The sequence below is a fragment of the Phyllobates terribilis genome, unplaced genomic scaffold (assembly GCF_046119375.1).
Source record: "Phyllobates terribilis strain yellow unplaced genomic scaffold, ASM4611937v1 Scaffold_11__3_contigs__length_659146591, whole genome shotgun sequence".
Classification (NCBI taxonomy): domain Eukaryota; kingdom Metazoa; phylum Chordata; class Amphibia; order Anura; family Dendrobatidae; genus Phyllobates; species Phyllobates terribilis.
In genome coordinates, this window is record NW_027362771.1 from 297135313 (window position 1) to 297156245 (window position 20933).

Consider the following 20933-nt stretch of genomic DNA (forward strand, 5'->3'; position numbering starts at 1 on the left):
CTTTTTCATCAAACATAGGTTGTCATGCCAATCCACCTATGTGGTTTATTTGTTGGAGTGCACGTGGGGTCTTCAGTATGTGGGCCGCACGGTACAGACCATGCATGCCCGTTTAAACAAGCACAGACAGAATATTAGAAATGGGTATCAATTGCATAGTTTATCAAGGCATTTTAATATTGTGCATCAGAGGGACCCTGGTCAAATGACCCTTACAATTATTGATCATATAGATAAAAGTATGCAAAATTGTTTGGGCAATCTTATTAAGAAATAAAGCTTCTGGATTTTTAAATTGGGCACTTTAGCACCGGAAGGACATAATCTTACTATTGAGAATATAATGAAATGAGCTTTATAATAGCTTCTTTTAGCGTATATAATTAAATGCATTTTTACAATTATTAATTTTAAATTAAATATACATGCATGTGCACGGATGCATGTGTTTATGTGTGTGCATGTATGTATATGTGTATGTATATATACTTTTATTTTTCAATTATTTTTTAAATAAAAGTTTTTTCTTTTTTTTTTTCTTTGTTTTTTTGTGAAATATAATATTATTCATGGTATCCTATATGCTGGTTTGTGTTTTCACACGCTGGCTTGCAGACAATATTAAGGGGTTAAATTACTGATTGTTATTATGTCATTAATGAGCGGTCCAATCGGTTTGATTTTTGATCCTATATACCATTCCTCAGGTCATTTCCTTGTATCACCTGATGAAGACGGCTTGCATGCCGTCGAAACGCGTTGTGTTTTTATAAGGACTTTATTAAAGGTAGTAATTGCTAAATTTTATATGCCTTAGCGCTTCTTATCACCAGCTTTTATCTTCTGCATTTTCCACAGGTCTTGTAAATGGCAGATATGTCCAAGATGCCAGGCACAGAAGTGAAGACCAGCTACTGCAGAGGATCAGACTAGATGCTGGATAAGAGCAGCATAAATGGAGCTACTCATCTCTTCTTTCTTTATATCATGCCACTTGTGAATTAGCAAACAGCAATGAGTTGAAATTGTATAACTGAACTGAACTGAAACTGCTGACTGGCTGATTACATAAGCTGTACAGAACTATAAAACGCTCCTCTGAACACAAGGTGAAGATGCTCCATTTTGTCTTTTTTTTTTTTTTTTTTAAACCAGATCGTTTTTGTTGTAAACAATCAACATTGTTAATTTTTTTAACAAAGATTGGTACAATAGTAATGGACAAAAACTCTGAATAAAAACAAAAACAAAACATTACACATAGATACCTCTCAACACTAATATACAAATGTAATTTCAGGATAATGAGTCACTTAGGGATGAAGAAACAAATAAAAGAATATATAATGTGTTTCAATATACAGTGTAAAACTTGTTATAAATATATATGCATGGACCTTTATATACAGCTATAGACTCAGTTGGTTTAGGAATTAGAAATGGACAAGTGGTCTACACTGTGTTCCAAATTATTATGCAAATAATATTTTCTCAGATTTTCCCAAATTACCTATATGAATTGCAGTCATTGTAATTTTCCAGTCAAATAACTATTAGAGTACAATTGAAAGGTTTTTGTACAAACTGCCTATGATATCAGTATATTTTTTAAAAAAATAAAAAACAAACTGCACTCAAAATGCATGTTCCAAATTATTATGCACAGCAGAGTTTTCAACCTTTTCATTTTAATAAAGAACAAAAAAAATGGTCATTTTTGAAATTATAAGCATTAGCAGGTGATTACACACTGAAATCAAACAGTTTTCAACTCAAAACTTTATTCTAGGTGATGTTACATTTGCACATAGGACCGCTTGTTCGAAATGAGCTTCTGAACTCTCACATCCATTGAATTTGTCAGGTTTTGGATGGTTTCTGCTTTAACTGTTTTGCATGAGGACAGAATACCCTCCCAGAGCTGTTGCTTAGATGTGAACTGCCTCCCGCCATCATAGACTCTCCTTTTGATGATGCTCCAGAGGTTCTCAATGGGGTTAAGGCCAGGGGAGCATGGGGGCCACACCATAAGTTTGTCCCCTTTTATGCCCATAGCAGCCAGAGATGCAGATGTGTTATGTGCAGCATGAGATGGGGCATTATCATGCATGAAAATGATCTTGCTGCGGAATGCACCGTTCTTCTTCTTGAACCATGGCAGGAAGTGCTGTTTGAGAAACTCAACATACATTATGGAGTTCATCTTTACCCCTTCAGGGATCCTAAAAGGGCCGACAATCTCTCTCCCCATGATTCCAGCCCAAAACATTACTCCACCACCTCCTTGTTAGCGCCGTAGCCGTGTTTGCATGGGGTGTCCATCAACCAGCCATCCTCCACTCAATCCATCTGGACCATCGAGATCATTTCATGCATGATAATGCCCCGTCTCATGCTGCACATAACACATCTGCATCTCTGGCTGCTATGGGCATAAAAGGGGACAAACTTATGGTGTGGCACCCATGCTCCCCTGACCTCAACCCCATTGAGAACCTCTGGAGCATCATCAAAAGAAGTGTCTATGATGGCGGGAGGCAGTTCACATCTAAGCAACAGCTCTGGGAGGGTATTCTGTCCTCATGCAAAACAACTGAAGCAGAAACCATCCAAAACCTGACAAATTCAATGGACGAGAGAGTTCAGAAGCTCCTTTCGAACAAGGGGTCCTATGTGCAAATGTAACATCACCTAGAATAAAGTTTTGAGTTGAAAACTGTTTGATTTCAGTTTGTAATAACCTGCTAATGCTTATAATTTCAAAAATGACCATTTTTTTGTTCTTTATTAAAATGAAAAGGTTGAAAACTCTGCTGTGCATAATAATTTGGAACATGCATTTTGAGTGGTTTGTTTTTTATTTTTTTAAAAAATATACTGATATCATAGGCAGTTTGTACAAAAACCTTTCAATTGTACTCTAATAGTTATTTGACTGGAAAATTACAATGACTGCAATTCATATAGGTAATTTGGGAAAATCTGAGAAAATATTATTTGCATAATAATTTGGAACACAGTGTAATATAGTGATTTTAAGGCTAGGTTCACAAATCTTGCTTTTTTCAGCGTTTTTTGATGTGTTTTTTTATGCAAATTTTGAGCTGCATTTTGCACTACCAGAAAAGTCTGAGATTCCATGCACACGTTTTTTTTTAATCAGGATTTTGCTCTTTGCGACGTTTTTTTTTTTTTTTGCAAAATAGAGCATGTTACTACTTTCAGCATTTTTGGAAGTAATGGGTGGTGAAAAAAATGCACCAAAAACGCAGGTGTCAGGTTCTTCAGCGTTTTTTTGTGTCAAAACCAGAATAAGAATTTTTTTTTTTCACTGAACTTCATGTACATGCATAGAAGAGATAAAAGGACAGTGAAAAAGACACTGAACAAACGCACAAAAAAACAAGCAAAAAAGCAAGAAAAATCTTGAACAAACCACCTGGCAAGAGATCAGGTTTTGCTGCAGAAAAAAAAAAAAACGCCGCAAAACGCAATGTGTGAACATATCCTAAGTAGGTCAACTGAAGGTACCAGGGTGGTTAACCATTGTTTCCATATTTTTACAAATTTTTTTAGAGCATTTTTTTAATGTATGCTCCTCTTTCCATACAAATAATATTGTTTATTTTAGATTTCAATTACCTCCAGGGAGGTACGGTCTATCCAATGTAAAGCCAGCAATTTCCTAGCTTGGAATAACACACGGGATATGGCTACAGCAATAGGAGAGTCTGAGCCCTCCCCCAGAAGGCCAAGAATGCATATTTTTAGTTCCAATTATAAATGCACACCAAATACCCCCTTTCAATAACTCCCAATGTTCACACATTCCCATATCATATGCATCAAGTGGGCCCACCCATGACTACATCGTGGACACGTGTCATCTACCCGTATTCCAATTTTATTTAAGAAGCTCAGAGTCTTGAACACCTGTGGATCAGAAACCGTTGAGATAGTCTTTGCGATTCAAACAGGGATATTTTATGTGTTAAAGCACCACTCCAGAGTCTTGTTTTTTTCACCACTGGAATGGTGCTTTAAACACAAGTCCCCTGCCCCCGATCATATACTCACCCTCCAACGTCTTCACAGTTTTTCAGTGCCGCGCCAGTCTTGCGGCGCCATCTTGAGAGCGCAGCTATATCACAAGTTCTCAATGCAAGTCTATGAAAGCCAGAACAAGGATCTCCTAGACTTGCATTGAAGAGTGACCTCCGGGACGCTCCATGAAACACTGGAGCAGCCGGCTGGTCACAACCTGCAGGAGACAGAACAGAGCAGCGGCAAAGACAAGATAAAAATTCCAGAAGGTGAGTATCAGACAGGGGGTAGGGGACTTGGATTTTCAGCACCACTCCAGCGGTGAAATAAAGAAAAACCGCTGGCGTGGTGCTTAAAGTCAAATACCTCATTCCACTGTTCCTCTCATAGGTGACAAACATCTCCCTCCCGTTTTGTCCCGATGGTCAGGGGATGTTTATCTAAATACATAGGTAATAATTGTTTATACGAGGGGCGTCATTAAAGACTTCCCCTGACCCACTTCTATTTAAATCACAAGATGCTGAAACTTCACATGTGTAATGATACAAGTCTCTATAGGTTACGTGCGAATTTGCAACTGAGAACTGTCTTGATTTTACAGGTGCTGAAGTGGTGTGAGGTTTGATAATGGACCATGTGGAATACAGAGCAGTCATCAAGTTCCTTTACTTGAAAGGCCGCACACCAAAGGAGACGTTCGATGAGATGAAAGATGTTTATGGTGATGATTCCCCATCATATGATGTAGTCAAGAACTGGCATCGTCAACTGAAATGTGGTTGGACTTCAGAGCAAACAGCACCAATTCCAGGGCAACCCCACTCTGCTATTGATGAACAGACCATCCAGCAAGTGGAGGTTGCCATTTTGGAAAATTGCAGCGTAACCATTCACCATCTAGCCCAAAATGTCAAGATTAGTGTAGGGTCCGTGGAAAAAATCATCCAAGACCATTTTCACATGCATAAGGTATCTGCTCGCTGGGTTCCCCGGCTGCTCACACCTTTCCAGAAGCAGGAATAAGTCGAATGCTCTCAGGCTCTATTGACGGTGTGCCATGGAAACCAGGAGGACTTTTTCAACAGACTGATCACACACGATGAAAGTTGGGTCCATCACTATGATCCCGAGACTAAAGTCCAGTTGATGCAACGGAAGCATCATGACTCACCGCCTCCAAAGAAGGCACGTGTCCAACCCTGTGAAGGCAATGTCATGCTCACAGTATTTTGGGACCAGCACAGAGTAGTATTGATGGATTTCCTAGCAAAAGGTACCGTGATCACTGGGCATACTATGATTCAGTGCTGCGGAAATTGCGGGAGGCCATCAAAACCAAGAGACGTGGAATGCTCACCAAGAGTGTCCACCTTCTGCAAGACAATGCATCAGTTCACAACTCACATATTGCCCAAATGGAAGCATGCTCCTGTTGAAATGGAAATTCTACCGCATCCCCTTTATTCACCTTGCACCATCGGACTTCCACCTCTTTCCAACAATGAAGTTATTTTTGAAGGGTAAGTATTTTCCAGATGATGAGACTCTGATTTCCGAAGTCACAACGTAACTTTTGGAGCAACCTGTCGACTTCTACAAGCGAAGTGTTTACAGTTGCTTAAAGAGATGGGAGAAGTGTGTGTCCCTAGGTGGCACCTATATACAGAAGGACTAATAACTGTGCTAAGTTTCATTGCTCTCAGCCCACAGGAAGTGAATCAGGGGAAATCTTTAATGAACGCCCCTCGTATATGTAAGATATTAAAGGAGTTGTACAGTACTTCTTACAATGTCCCCCAATGTATTTACCCTGGAACGATAAGTGTTTTTGTAAATACCTTGTGTTGTCCTTCTTGCCTGTGAGTGGCGCCATCGCTGGCCGCTCTCAGGCATCACACGACCCTCGGCTGCAGCAGGCTCTTTCTTCGGCTGATGTCACGTCAAGTGATGCGTGACATCAGTGATGCTGTCCCCGCGGTGGATGCTGGGCTGTGGGCGGGGTTACCCCACGCGTCACACCCAGCATCCACCGCGCTTTCCCAATGAATGAGGAGAGGGAGAGCGCGCTGTGGATGCTGGGTGTGACGCGCTGGGTAACCCCGCCCACAGTCTAGCATCCACCGGGGGTAGCATGTCACTGATGTCACGCCTCACTTGATGTGACATGAGAGGATGTCAGAGCCGGCTGCAGCCGGGGGTCACGTGATGCCTGTGAGCGGCCAGCGATTGCACCGCTCACAGGCGAGAAAGACAACACATGGTATTTACAAAAATACCTTATCGGCCCAGGCTAGATACATTGGGGGACATTGTAATAAGTACTGGACAACTTCTTTAAGCCTCTTGGATCCACCACAGTAGCGATGGTATTCACTATGACATGATTATCAATCCCACACTTGGTATATCAAGTTTAGGGTGGGAGAGGTCAAGTCGTTATCTCGGAGGGGTCCCGCTTCCAGCACAGATCGTGGGAATTTCCATTTAGTTCCCTCTCTGAATAAAAAGCCTGATATTAAGCAATGTTAACTAGTACTCCAACCATGTAGCGGTTGTAATTGTGAAGCGAGGAAATATATTCTGTTTTTTGGGATAGCTAGGCTACAATCATCTTTTCCTCTCTGCAGTGTTTCCAATTTTTCCATATAAGCTCCCAAACCATACTATGTATTTTATTGAAAAAATACATGGGAATCCACACTAGGGCGTTGTGAAGAAAGTAAAGAAGCTGAGGCATAAGAATCATTTTTAGAAGATTATAAAAAAAACTGCTGACTGCTGACATTGGAAGCCAACACCATGTGTTTATTTTGGTCCTAAATTTCAATAATATAGGAGCTAGTTGAGAGGATAGTATTTCTGAGGTTTAGCAGAGAGTATTACTCCAAAATATTTAAAAGTATTTACGACTTGTATCTGCGTTTGTCCCAGGGAAAAATCTATTGGTAAAGTATTAATGGGCATAAGAACCAACTTGTCCCGGTTGATTAATAGGCCTGATCAGTTCCCGAATATTTTAATAAGATCCATTTACTGGTGCGATGGAAGCAATTACACTGATGAACAAGAGAGTAACAATGTTTTGAACTTTTGACTTTCAGGCTCCATATCTCACCATCCACTACTGATTCGAACGTGAGACTAGCATCATTTTATAGACAATTATCTTGGCTATTTCATACATAAATTTGACTGGTAACTATTTAGCATATTATTCGTTATGCAGATTCTTGTCACGTCACTGTATTGTTACTGTTTTGCTACTTGTGGTGAAATATTTTTTTTCCACCTGTATACTACAAATTACAACCTGTTCTCACATTCCTTAATAGCTCAGTGTGTTATTCGGTTGATTCCCAAGCGAAAGGTCACTGGTTCGAATCAAGGAGCAGCCATGAAGATGATTTTCCAAGAAGAGAGAAACTTGGTCATCCAGCTCAGCGATAGCGGTCTCTTGGCCAAGAAAATTGCCAAACTGCATCATGTGAATGCCAGGACAATTGGAAGAATACGAAATGAAGTCCGTCCATCCATTCAAAAGTCAAGAGGTGGACGTCCAGGAAAAATATTAACATCAATAAGTCGGCTCATTACAAGGTCTATCACTTCTGGTGCAACAAACACGGCAGTGGAGGTGACTCGCATGCTTCGTAATAGTGAGATCACAGACGTCCACGCAAGAACCATGCCGCATGTTACACAAGTCTGCAATGGTAATGGTGGCTTAACAAAATGTGAAGAAGCCTCGACTTCAATATCATCATAAGAAGTGCCGGCTCGAGTCTGCAAAAAAGTATGAAAAGTGAAGTGTAGAAGATGGGAAATGGGTGATTGGAGACAAAAGTCAATAGACCAGGCTCTGATGGGTGCAAATGGGTCTGGACGAACCAAGGGAAAAGGGGGCTAACGGATCGAGAAATTGAAGGAAATGTCAAGTTCGGTGGAGGAAACCTGATGAAATGGGGTTGTTTCACAGACAAAGGAGTTGGATACTTGAACAGGATCGAAGGTGGTCTCATATGAGAGTGCCCTACAAGACGAGTTACTTCGAACACTTAAGCACTATGGGTATGAAAAGGACGACAATTCTGGAATCTGATCAACAGAATGCCCAGAAGGATTCAGACAGTGTTGAAAGCCAAAAGGCGGATTTACAAAATAAAAATTTTTGATTTTTATGAGTAAAACAGTAACAATGTAGTGACATGACAAGAATCGGCATGACTAATCATATGCTAAACAGTTGCAAGTCAAATTTATGTATGAGATAGCCAAGATGATGGTCTATAAAATGATGGTAGTTCGAAAGCAGTAGTGGATGGTGAGATATGGAGCCGGAAAGTCAAAAGTTCAAAACATTGTTACCATTTTGCTCGTCAGTGTACTAACATTACCCAGGAAAAGGAGCATATTGTCTGCATAAACGGTAATCTTCATCTCCAATGATCCACAGAGGAAACCGGTAATGTCCGTTGAGGCACTCACCAGGCAAACTAGTGGCTCTATATCAATCACAAAGAGGAGGGGCAACAATGGGCATTCCTGCCTTGTTCCCCTGCTCAGCACGAACACCTCTGACATATTGCCATTCACTCAAATCCTCGCCTTAGGGGAAATATATAGTAATGGTATAAAGTAAATAAATTTACTACCAATCCCCATACCCATAGGATGCCAGTCACACAGATACGTGTGAAGCTGTGTGTTTGGCTTACAGCCTATTGATGACGCCCATACTAATAGATCAGCCTCATCTGTGTGCATGTGTGTGCATACTAGGTAACCACTGCCTCCAAGAATTGGTAGGTTTGTGATTAGCTGTTTGCATCAGTATTTTGCACATGTGCTGCCCCCACCTTTATCACGAGGGTCTGCTGCATCCTGCTAGTGCATTGGTAATCTGACTTGGTGTTGGTAAGGCTGGTCTCTTTCTGTGATGTTTTTTGAATTTTTGTCCTTTTCTGTGAGCCTTCTTTCAGATCACAAACCAGTGGAATGGGCAGAGGGGTCGGTAATAAATATAGACTCAGATTGACAAACCTGTTCTTGCAATTTGTGTGTGTTCCCTTGTTTTGGATTTTCTTTTATTAATCTCACTTACATATAACCTGCGAACATATGCTTTCATAGCATCCCAAAACGGTTAACATTTATGGTTGATCCAGTATTTACTACAAAGTATTCACAAATATGATCTTGTAAGGAACAATCAATATTTTGGATCCAAAATGGATTTAACCGCCATGTTCCCCTATTACTCATTCCATCCATACCAAACAGTAATTGAACCCGTGGGAGGGTAATGATTTGAAATGCTTATCGGCAAGTATTCAATTGTTTTTACATAAGGTAGTATACAGTACAGACCAAAAGTTTGGACACACCTTCTCATTTAAAGATTTTTTCTGCATTTTCTTGACTATGGAAATTGTACATTCACACTGAAGGCATCAAAACTATGAATTAACACATGTGGAATTATATACTTAACAAAAAAGTGTGAAACAACTGAAAATATGTCTTATATTCTGGGTTCTACAAAGTAGCCACCTTTTGCTTTGATGACTGCTTTGCACACTCTTGGCATTCTCTTGATGAGCTTCAAGAGGTAGTCACCAGAAATGGTTTTCACGTCACAGGTGTGCCCTGTCAGGTTTAATAAGTGGGATTTCTTGCCTTATAAATGGGGTTGGGACCATCAGTTGTGTGGTGCAGAAGTCAGGTGGATACACAGCTGATTGTCCTACTGAATAGACTGTTAGAATTTGTATTATGGCAAGAAAAAAAGCAGCTAAGTAAAGAAAAACAAGTGGCCATCATTACTTTAAGAAATGAAGGTCAGTCAGTCCGAAAAATTGAGCAAACTTTGAAAGGGTCCCCAAGTGCAGTTGCAAAAACCATCAAGCGCTACAAAGAAACTGGCTCACATGAGGACCGCCCCAGGAAAGGAAGATCAAGAGTCACCTCTGCTTCTGAGGATAAGTTTATCCGAGTCACCAGCCTCAGAAATCGCAGGCTAACAGCAGCTCAGATTAGAGACCAGGTCAATGCCACACAGAGTTCTAGCAGCAGACACATCTATACAACTGTTAAGAGGAGACTTTGTGCAGCAGGCCTTCATGGTAAAATAGCTGCTAGGAAACCACTGCAAAGGACAGGCAACAAGCAGAAGAGACTTGTTTGGGCTAAAGAACACAAGGAATGGACATTAGACCAGTGGAAATCTGTGCTTTGGTCTGATGAGTCCAAATTTGAGATCTTTGGTTCCAACCACCGTGTCTTTGTGCGACGCAAAAAACGTGAACGGATGGACTCTACATGCCTGGTTCCCACCGTGAAGCATGGAGGAGGAGGTGTGATGGTGCTTTGCTGGTGACACTGTTGGGGATTCATTCAAAATTGAAGGCATACTGAACCAGCATGGCTACCATAGCATCTTGCAGCGGCATGCTATTCCATCTGGTTTGCGTTTAATTTTGACCATCATTTATTTTTCAACAGGACAATGACCCCACACACACCTCCAGGCTGTGTAAGGGCTATTTTACCAAGAAGGAGAGTAATGGGGTGCTATGCCAGATGACCTGGCCTCCACAGTCACCAGACCTGAACCCAATCGAGATGGTTTGGGGTGAGCTGGACCACAAAGTGAAGGCGAAAGGGCCAACAAGTGCTAAGCATCTCTCTGGGAATTCCTTCAAGATTGTTGGAAGACCATTTCCGGTGACTACCTCTTGAAGCTCATCAAGAGAAAGCCAAGAGTGTGCAAAGCAGTCATCAAAGCAAAAGGAGGCTACTTTGAAGAACCTAGAATATAAGACATATTTTCAGTTGTTTCACACTTTTTTGTTAAGTATATAATTCCACATGTGTTAATTCATAGTTTTGATGCCTTCAGTGTGAATGTACAATTTTCATAGTCATGAAAATACAGAAAAATCTTTAAATGAGAAGGCGTGTCCAAACTTTTGGTCTGTACTGTATGTGTATTTCCAATAGCAAGGTCTATTCTGGAGAAATCATCGCTCGGAGTCTATGGCCACCTTATTGCACATAAATAGGATAGTATTATGCCTCTGGAATGAGTGGCATATATAGAGTGGTATTCATATGATATCTATGAACGGTCTATTAAATGGGTTTTCTCCTTCACCATGTGTCTCAGACAGATATATTATTGCTGGTTGGTATCAGTGTAACCAAGAATATAACGCACAATCTGCGAAGCCCCTAATAATCCGTGCTATGATATCCACACATTTACACATTTTAAACGAGGTAAGAAGTAATTGGCTATATATATATATTTATATTTATTATGGTCTGCATGTATACAAACTTAAACCAAGCTCAAATTTTGTGTTTTTTCATGGCAAAGCATGGCGTAGGGCACTTGAAGAGTTCTCAATCTTTTTTTTAATACCCATAAATTTAGCGAGGCGTTTTTGTATTTCAGCAGAACAGTCAGGGTATATGGAAGCTCTGTTTCAATCGATAGAGAGGTCTTTGAAATCTGTCTTTTCTCAAAATGGCAGCCCTGTCCCGAAAGTGGAGTAAGGCTGAGTTCACACGATGCGTTTTTCATGCGTTTCCGCGGCGTTTTTGCAGTTGCGTAAACGCATGAAAAACGCATGGTAGAAGGGCAGCAATGTTCCCCAATGGAAATCCGCATGTGCTGTGCCCATGATGCGGATTTTTCCGCAGCGTAAACGCTGCGGTCAAAAATCCGCAGCATGTCAATTAATTTTGCGGAAACGCTGCTCTTTTGCCGCCATTGACTTGCATTAGACCGCATGGAATCCGCATCACTGTATATGTTGATGCGCTTTTCATGCGGTCTAATGTGCGGATGGTACCCGGGTGTGGAGGAGAGGACTCTCATCCAGACCCAGGTACCATTAAAAAAAAAAAGAATAAAATAAAAAATATATATATTCTCACCTTCTGACGGCCCGCGCTGCGTCCTGCCGGCTTCCCGGGCACTTCGCGGTTGAATGAAGAAGGACCTTCGCTGACGTCAGAGTCATGTGACGGGTCACGTGACGCTGACGTCGGAAGGTCCTACAGTCTTCACTGCCGGCAGCCGGGACCGATGAAGCAGGACACCGGGGGCCATCAGAGGGTAAAGTATAGATTTATTTTTTATTTTTTGACATTCACACACTATATAAATCCATGCCGGCTGCATGGATTTATATAGTGTGAAGTTGACAAGCACTTTCCAAGTGATGCTATAATCACTTGGGAAGTGCTTGTCAACCCGCATGCGGAAATGAAAGTGAAGACCGCTTCATTTCCGCATGTCCCTGGCAGGAAACCGCATGTACAATCCGCATGCGTTTTTTCCTGCCAGAGAGATGCAGAAACGCTCAGGAAAAAATCCTGAGCATTTCTGCATCGTGTGCACATACCCTAAGCCCATAAAGACAGGACGTGGCTGGTCACCTGCTGGAAGAGGCCGAGTAAGCACTCTATGGGCTCGTTCTATTGCGAAAAACGCAGTACAAATTTTTTTTAGCTCTTTAACTGTGGCATTCTATCCTCCACCTAGCTGATTCTCCCCTGCAGCTCCTCCACACTTTCATTTACTTTGACATAATATTTAAGAAGATGAATGTCCTCTTAGACATCCCTTGTGCTCGCTGAGTGTAGCTAAAGTTGTATTAGAGATGGTCACTGCAGTGAACATCTCTTAAACGTTGTTTTCTGCTTAGGAATCATTAATGGACAAGGCAGGAGCATGTACCTCAGACTCTGTTCCCACAGCTTGTGAAGATAATGTGCCCGATGCAGTTAACCTAAATGCAGGCGTCATCTTGCCTGGTGGAGACTGTCGGTCCCCATTTGTACATCCCTTTCAGAGGGTAAATATTCTGTTACCGAGTGGGTAGTGGATTGTGAGGGCAAATTTCTCCAGCTTTGCAGCGGTGTCCATCGCTCTGTCATGAGCGACTGTATCATACACCGGCGCCATCTTGGACACAGTTTCTTCCCAAAGCTGCGGATTCTCCTCCCCTGTTTTTCTTCTACGGGTCACGCTGTTTTCACATGGGCGCTTCTGACACACGGCCCAGGGGTATTATACTGATTGCTTGGTTCAGGTCAGTCCAACAAATTTTTAATTCTAGTATCTCAGGATTCCTCATAGTGAAAAAAAGGAGCGAAGAGATGTGGTCTGCATCACATGCCATTCAAGCCATAGCTCCCCCCATTTTATTTTTGGTACACAGTACAGTGCAGAACCTGGAAGAAGTCCATGCCCTATACGTAGCAAGTGATTCACAGCTTACAGCTGCTCATTCTCACTTTTATGCATAAGTTTTATTCGGCTTATTTTGGGGCTTCAGAACAAATTACTAGTTTTCTACAGAATTAGAAACACAGTAACACAGGAGAGAGAGCAAAGAAGCACAAATGGGGTCTTATTCGATATAAAATTAAGGAGTTCAAAAAAGGTTATGCTGACCTGATAAAGTTGTGTTCACACAACATAAAGGCATGGGATTATAGCTGCTGCAGGTCCACAGGTCATCTGACCGGTAAATAGAATAATGGGAAAAAAACGTGGATAGTCCGTGCTGCTGTTAAAGCTGCATTAACGGCAGCAAACTATGCACGTTTTTTTCCCTTTAGTCTCAAGTTAAACGGAGTATGGTAGATTGTTAATTTTTTGATTCTTTTGTTATTTATAAGTAACCAAACATCCAAAGCAATCATTCATGAGCTCCCATCGCCCATTGGTCAGAAAAATTAAATTCTGAAATCCCAAATGCATACACTACATCTATTCTCAAAGGATGCCAATTTACTCAAAGCCAGGTTCAGACGACCGGATTTTTGTTCAATGTGCTGTCCCATGTGCTCAATGGACAACACACTGATCCAATAATAATGTGTGCCTGTGTACATCAGCAAGCAGTCTCTTCTTGATTTATGGACCAGACTAGTGCACATCAATGCATTTGCACTTGTCTGCGGTGTGGACGAGTACACAGAGCCAGTTAAGTCTGCCGATTTAGTGTGGCCATCTTAATCTGGCCTTAATGTCTCTTTGAGGTGTGCTACGAAACCAGGGAACCTGGAGAAAAACCCAAGCAAACATGAAAACTCAGATACTGTATTTAGTCAATTTGGAACACAAAACACCAGAGCTGGAGCTCTTCTCCTGATACAGGCACTAAACTTTGAGCAGTTCTAAAAGTCAATTGTTGAATTAACTATGATACATAGCAAGATAAAAAATTTCAGTTTTACCTTTTTGATGCAAAAACTTTTGGTGCGGAAAAAGGAACAAGGCGTTAAGTTGAACGGAGTTTCGGTCAAAGACACCTGAAAAGCGAACATGTTTTTAGTTTCAGAAGAAATAAAAAAAAAAAAAACTGAGTAAAACCGATATTTTCAAATGATAAATGTTACCTGTGCGATTCGGAAGTATAGCAGAGTTCACCAATATAAGAAATCCTTGGTCATTTAATACTTTAATTAGTGCCTAAAACAGAGAGATGACAATTGTGAAACTAGTAAATGACTGACAGGTTCGGTATTTTATGAGCTGGTCACACCAAGATTTGCCTCTTTATCTTAGGCTATGCATATACAGCTTCTTCCATGATGCTATAGACTAGAAGATGCTCCTCTGTTGGATCATTAGAAGCTGGTATCACAGTACAGAGAATGTCGTGCGGTAATCTACTGGAGGATTAATCCTAACTATCCCTTGACGGCCCTGTCTACCCATACAATAAGGGATACTTCCTGCAACAAAAAGCAAAGGTATTACAAGGCCTTGTATGGAGACCTTGAAGGGGTTGTCTCATGAACAAAGTACATTTTAATCAATGTATCTTGAAATAAAAATAAGTTCCACAATTGAATGTGTTAAAAAAAAAAAGACAGGCCCTGTGCTGAGATAATCTTATAAATGTGCCCCTGCTGTGTACTGTGTAATGGCTGTGTCTGACCGTACAGGGACATAGTCTGATCATACAACAGCTCCTGGGCAGGAGAGGAAGCAAAAGAGTATACAGACAGGAAAGCAAGGTATGACAACCACTGCTTTCTGGGAGGTAAAACATGTCTAAAAAAAAAGGCAGAAAAAAAATCAGCTGCGATATGCTGTAACGTAGGTCATACTCTCTTTTGTTTCCTCCACTGCCCAGGAGCTGTGGTATGATCAGACCATGTTCCTGCACGGTCAGACACAGCCATTACACAAAAAAGTGCCCTTGCTGTGTACCAAGATTATCTCCGCACAGGAATATTTTTATTTAACGCATCCAATAGTGGAACTTATTATTATTCCAAGATCTATTAATTAAAATATACACTGCTCAAAAAAATAAAGGGAACACTCAAATAACACATCCTAGATCTCAATGAATAAAATATTCTCATTGAATACTTTGTTCTGTACAAAGTTGAATGTGCTGACAACAAAATCACACAAAAATCATCAATGGAAATCAAATTTATTAACCAATCGAGGCCTGGATTTGGAGTCACCCCCAAAATTAAAGTGGAAAAACACACTATAGGCTGATCCAACTTTGATGTAATGTCCTTAAAACAAGTCAAAATGAGGCTCAGCATTGTGTGTGGCCTCCACGTGCCTGTATGACCTCCCTACAATGCCTGGGCATGCTCCTGATGAGGTTGCGGATGGTCTCCTGTGGGATCTCCTCCCATACCTTGACTAAAGCATCCGCCAACTCCTGGACAGTCTGTGGTGTAACGTGACATTGCTGGATGGAACGAGACATGATGTCCCAGATGTGCTCAATCGGATTCTGGTCTGGGGAACGGGCGGGCCAGTCCATAGCTTCAATGCCTTCATCTTGCAGGAACTGCTGACACTCCAGCCACATGAGGTCTGGCATTGTCCTGCATTAGGAGGAACCCAGGGGCCAACCGCACCAACATATGGTCTCACAAGGGGTCCGAGTATCTCATCTCGGTACCCAATGGCAGTCAGGCTACCTCTGGCGAGCACATGGAGGGCTGTGCGGCCCTCCAAAGAAGTGCCACCCCACACCATTACTGACCCACTGCCAACCCGGTCATACTGAAGGATGTTGCAGGCAGCAGATCGCTCTCCACGGCGTCTCCAGACTCTGTCACATGTGCTCAGTGTGAACCTGTTTTCATCTGTGAAGAGCACAGGGCACCAGTGGTGACTTGGCCAATTCTGGTGTTCTGTGGCAAATGCCAAGCGTCCTGCATGGTGTTGCGCTGTGAGCACAACCCCCATCTGTGGACGTCGGGCCCTCATACCACCCTCATGGAGTCAGTTTCTAACAGTTTGTGCAGACACATGCACATTTGTGGCCTGCTGGAGGTCATTTTGCAGGGCTCTGGCAGTGCTCCTCCTGTTCCTCCTTGCACAAAGGAGGAGGTAACGGTCCTGCTGCTGGGTTGTTGCCCTCCTATGGCTCCCTCCACATCTCCTGGTATCTGCTCCATGCTCTGGACACTGTGCTGACAGACACAGCTACCCTTCTTGCCACAGCTCGCACTAATGTGCCATCCTGGATGAGCTGCACTACCTGAGCAACTTCTGTGGGTTGTACTCTAGACACCGCCTCATGCTACTGTACCTCTAGGGGTGAGCGCAATGGCAAAATGAAAAAGTGACCAAAACAACAACCAAAAAGGATGAGAACAGAGAAATGGTCTGTGGTCACCACCTACAGAACCACTCCTACCAGTTGTCTGTTCCATTTGCACAACTGCAGGAGAAATTGATTCACAATCAGTGTTGCTTCATAACTGGACAGGTAGATTTCACAGAAGTGTTATTGACTTGGAGTTACATTGCGTTGTTTAAGTGTTCCCTTTGTTTTTTTTTGAGCAGCGTACTTTGTTTGTGGGAAAACCTCTAAGTCAACAGCTGCACTACTGAGACATTTCCTAATCAGACTAGAAACAGGAGATTTGTCAGAGAGACATTTTGTGATCTCAAGATACCACAAAGTGTTCATACATACGGATGCACACGTCAGTATAAAACCAGCAAACTGTCACCAATCTTAGAACACAAATAGAATGAGCGGCTAAAAACGGCAGGTTTCAGCCTGTTTTCACCTTCAGGACCAGGCCAAGTTTTACAATGCTAATCACTTTTACTTTATGAGGTAATAACTCTGGAACGCTTCAACGAACCCCAGTGATTCGGAGAAGGATTTTTCGTGACACATGGTACTTCATGTTAGTGGTAACTTTTGGTTGATATGATTTGCCTTTATGAAAATATAAAAAAATTTGACAAAAAAAAAAAAAGTAAACATTTTGCAATTTTCTAAATTTTAGGCCCTTGAACTGAATAGTTATACCACACAAAATAGATAATAAATAACATTTACCACATGTCTACTTTACATCAGCATTATTTTGAAGCATCATTTTTTTTCATAGGAAGTTAGAAGGGTTAAAAAGTTTATCAGCAATTTTTGCAACAAACTTTATGGAACTATTTTTTTTTATAGAGAGCAGATCACATTTGAAGCGACTTTGAGGGGCCTATGTGACCTCATTTTAAAAACCGAACCACTCAGTACTGAAAACCACATTCAAGAAGTTTATTAACCATATAGGTACTTCACAAGAATTAAAGCAATAAGGAAGAAAAAATGTAAATTTTACTTTTTCCCACAAAAATGTTGCCTTAGACACTCAACTTTTTCATTTTTACAAGGGTATTAGGAGAAACAGCACAACAAATTGTATAATCCATTTTCTCCTGAATACCCAGATACCCCGTATGTGGTGGAAAACTACAGTTTGGGCGCACGGCAGGGCGGAAGGAGTACAATTTGATTTTTGGAGCGCAAAATTGTCTGTAATAGATAGCGGACACCTTATCGCATTTGCAGAGCCCCTGATGTGCCCAACGGTAGAAACCCCCCACAAGTGATCCCATTTTGAAAACTACACCCCTCAAGGAACTTATTTAGAGATATGGTGAGCACCAACAGGAGCTTCACAGAATTTTATAACTTTGAGCTGAAAAAGTAAAAAAAATGATAATTTTTCCAGCAAAAATGTTGCTTTAGCCTCATATTTTTCATTTTCACAAGGGTAACAGAAGAAAATGCACCATACAATTCCCCTGAGTACACCAATACCCCATATGTGGTGGAAAACTACTGTTTGAGCACACGGCAGGGCTCAGAAGGGAAGGAACGCCAACTGAATTCTGGAGCGCAATTTTGGATGAAATAGATTGCGGATACCATATCACACATGAAGAGCCCCTGATGTGCCTAAACAGTAGAAATAAGTGACCCCATTTTGGAAACCACCTGTCATGGAATTCGCCTAGGGGTGTAGTGAGCATTAACCCTATGGCGATTCACAGAATTGTATAACACTGGGCTGAGTAAATGGAACATTACCATTTTTTTTCCACTAAAATGTTGCTTTAGCCCCAAGTTTTTAATTTTCAAAATGCCTAATAAGAAAAAATGAATGGTACAATTTGTTGTGCAATTTCTCCTGTATACGCCAATACCCCCCATGTGGTCAAAAACTACTTTTGAGGCATAGTGCAAAGCTCAGAAGGGAAGAAGCGCCATATTGGAGTTCATTTGCTGGAATGGCTTGAGGGTGCCATGTCACATTGGCAGAGCCAATGAAGTCCCAGAACAGCAGAACCCTGCATAAGTGACCCCATTTTACAAACTAGATTTCTCATTGAATTCATCTAAGGGTGCAGTGATCGTGTTACCACAGGTGTATAACAAAATTTTATACCTTTGGGCAGGGAAGAAAATATAATGACATTTTTACCACCAAAACTTGTTTTAGCCCCAGATTTTAAATTTTCACATGGTGAAATGGATACAAATAGCAAAAAAAATTTGTGACACCATTTCTGCTGAACATGGCTGAACTTATTTCCTCCAAAATTTTGGCGTTAAGTAGGGGGTGCGTCTTATAGTTCGAACCTTCTAATTTAATTTAATGTCTTGTTGCTGTGGGTGGTGGGGGGAGCGGCAGCGGCGTCCACGCTGCTAAAGAAAATGAATATAAGGGCGTGGGGAGCACTGAGTATTCATTCCCCTTAAATCACGGTGTACAGTGTCTGCAGCAGCCGCGGCTCCTACAGCGCTTGACGGTCATTTGTGCCTGCTACTAAAGAGCATGAATATTCACCCCCTCTTCACGCCCATGGAAGTTGAGGGGGGCGAGTTCTCATGCTCTTTAATAGCGGCTGCAGGAGTCGCGGGGCAGCTACAGTGAGATCAGTGCTGGCAGCAGAGCAGGACGTCATTTGACCTCGGGTTGCCATAACAATGAGTGGGCCCTCGCGATGACGTCGGCACCGATCGGATGGGAGTACCGCTACTGATTGCATCATTAAGTGGCTTAAATAGCCCGGGCGGGCACTGCTCCTGGCAGGGACAGCCAGATCTCGACCATCACTTAAGACGAGCTCCCGGCGGCAATCATGTGGGCACCGCTCCTGTGCTCGCACGATCGCTAGAACATACCAGTACATCCATTTGCGAGGACGAACTGCAAAATAGGACGTATCTGTATGTCCAATGTCAGGAAAGAGTTAATACATGCAAGCCTTAGCATAAAATGAAAATCAAGATTTGCCAACTTCACAGAAACTTTCAGTTTCACTTTATGGACAAAGAGAAAGTAAAAGTGAGCACCTCCGCTAATCTATTCTAAGAAGAAAAGCAGTCTTTTTATCTATGTCAAAACCAAGAAGTAATCTACCAGTAAATAGGAAGAATAACGCTGAATCTCGTTAGTCTGGAGAATAAGCAACATTGTGGATCCTCTATGTCAAGGTAAGATAGTAATGTGTAGGTATGATATACAGATTGGGTAGAAAATGGATACATCGGATGGTGACTGTACTTTGATGCCTATAACAAGGGGTTGTGCCGTCAAAGAAGTCTGCAGTCTCTCCAGTATGTGTGGGCGGTCACGTGACTGCATGTATGCGATGTATCTACTTGTGGTAACGAGAAGTTTACACTCTCCTCCACTATCTAGATCAGCATGGAACAACCTTATTACATTTTACAAAAATAACAAAAGGATTGACTAATCATAATGCAGAAAGAGTACAAGAGTAGAAGGGGTAAATACAGAAATGTCTTATGGATGGAAGTGGAGACCTTCTAGCAGAGGAAAGCGCCACAGAAATTTGGACTGATGTACAAAGTGCACAAAACTGTAACCGACCACGCTTTGATGCATGCCTAAAAAGATGGACACTGCCATAGTTCAGACGGTGTCCACAGTGTCTCCATCTGCCTCATTACAGGTAATCTTCCCCCGCTGGGGGTTCTGTCTGAATTACCTATTTCAGAGATTTACACGGAAAGCCCCGATGTAAGATCTCAGCGTAGAGCACAGGATAAATGTGCGCCGAGCCATACTGCGATCTTTAGGAGACAGAATGAACAAATCAACAGCAGGTCAAGAATTGGTTATATTCATTTTTTACGCCGTTCCTTGTGCAGTATAAGTAATTAATTTATTCTTTGGGTAAGTGCGATTACAGTGATACCAGATTTATAGCGTTGTTTTATGTTTGGCTGCTGACACCAAAAATGTTTTTTTTTTTTTTTTTTATATAAAAAGTTTTTGCATCGTCATATTTGAAAGCCTTTTTTTTGTCTATATTTCTGCTGACTTGGTCATGTGAGGGTCTGTTTTTTGTGGGACATGTTGACTTTTTATTGGTACCATTTTTGGGCACATCATTTTTTGATCACTTTCTATTAAGATTTTTGGGAGGCAAAATTAACAAAAAACAGCAAATCAGGAATTGCTATTTGTTTTGAATGTCATTCACTGTGTGGTAAAATTGATAAGGCAGCTTTATTCGTCGAGTCAGTACGATTACAGCGACACCATATTTATAT

At 41.5% G+C, this 20933-nt stretch overlaps 1 protein-coding gene across 3 annotated transcripts in view; it reads right to left on the reverse strand.

Moving 5' to 3' along the window:
- Window positions 1–20933, reverse strand: part of TASOR2 (transcription activation suppressor family member 2) — a 126108-nt gene that overhangs the window by 64521 nt on the left and 40654 nt on the right. For all 3 annotated transcript variants that reach the window (XM_073652471.1, XM_073652472.1, XM_073652470.1), the window contains exons 8-9: window positions 14464–14536; window positions 14302–14376 (exon numbers count right to left, since the gene is read on the reverse strand). In XM_073652471.1, the coding sequence (XP_073508572.1) occupies window positions 14302–14376; window positions 14464–14536 (148 nt within the window). The remainder of the gene's footprint in view (window positions 1–14301; window positions 14377–14463; window positions 14537–20933) is intronic.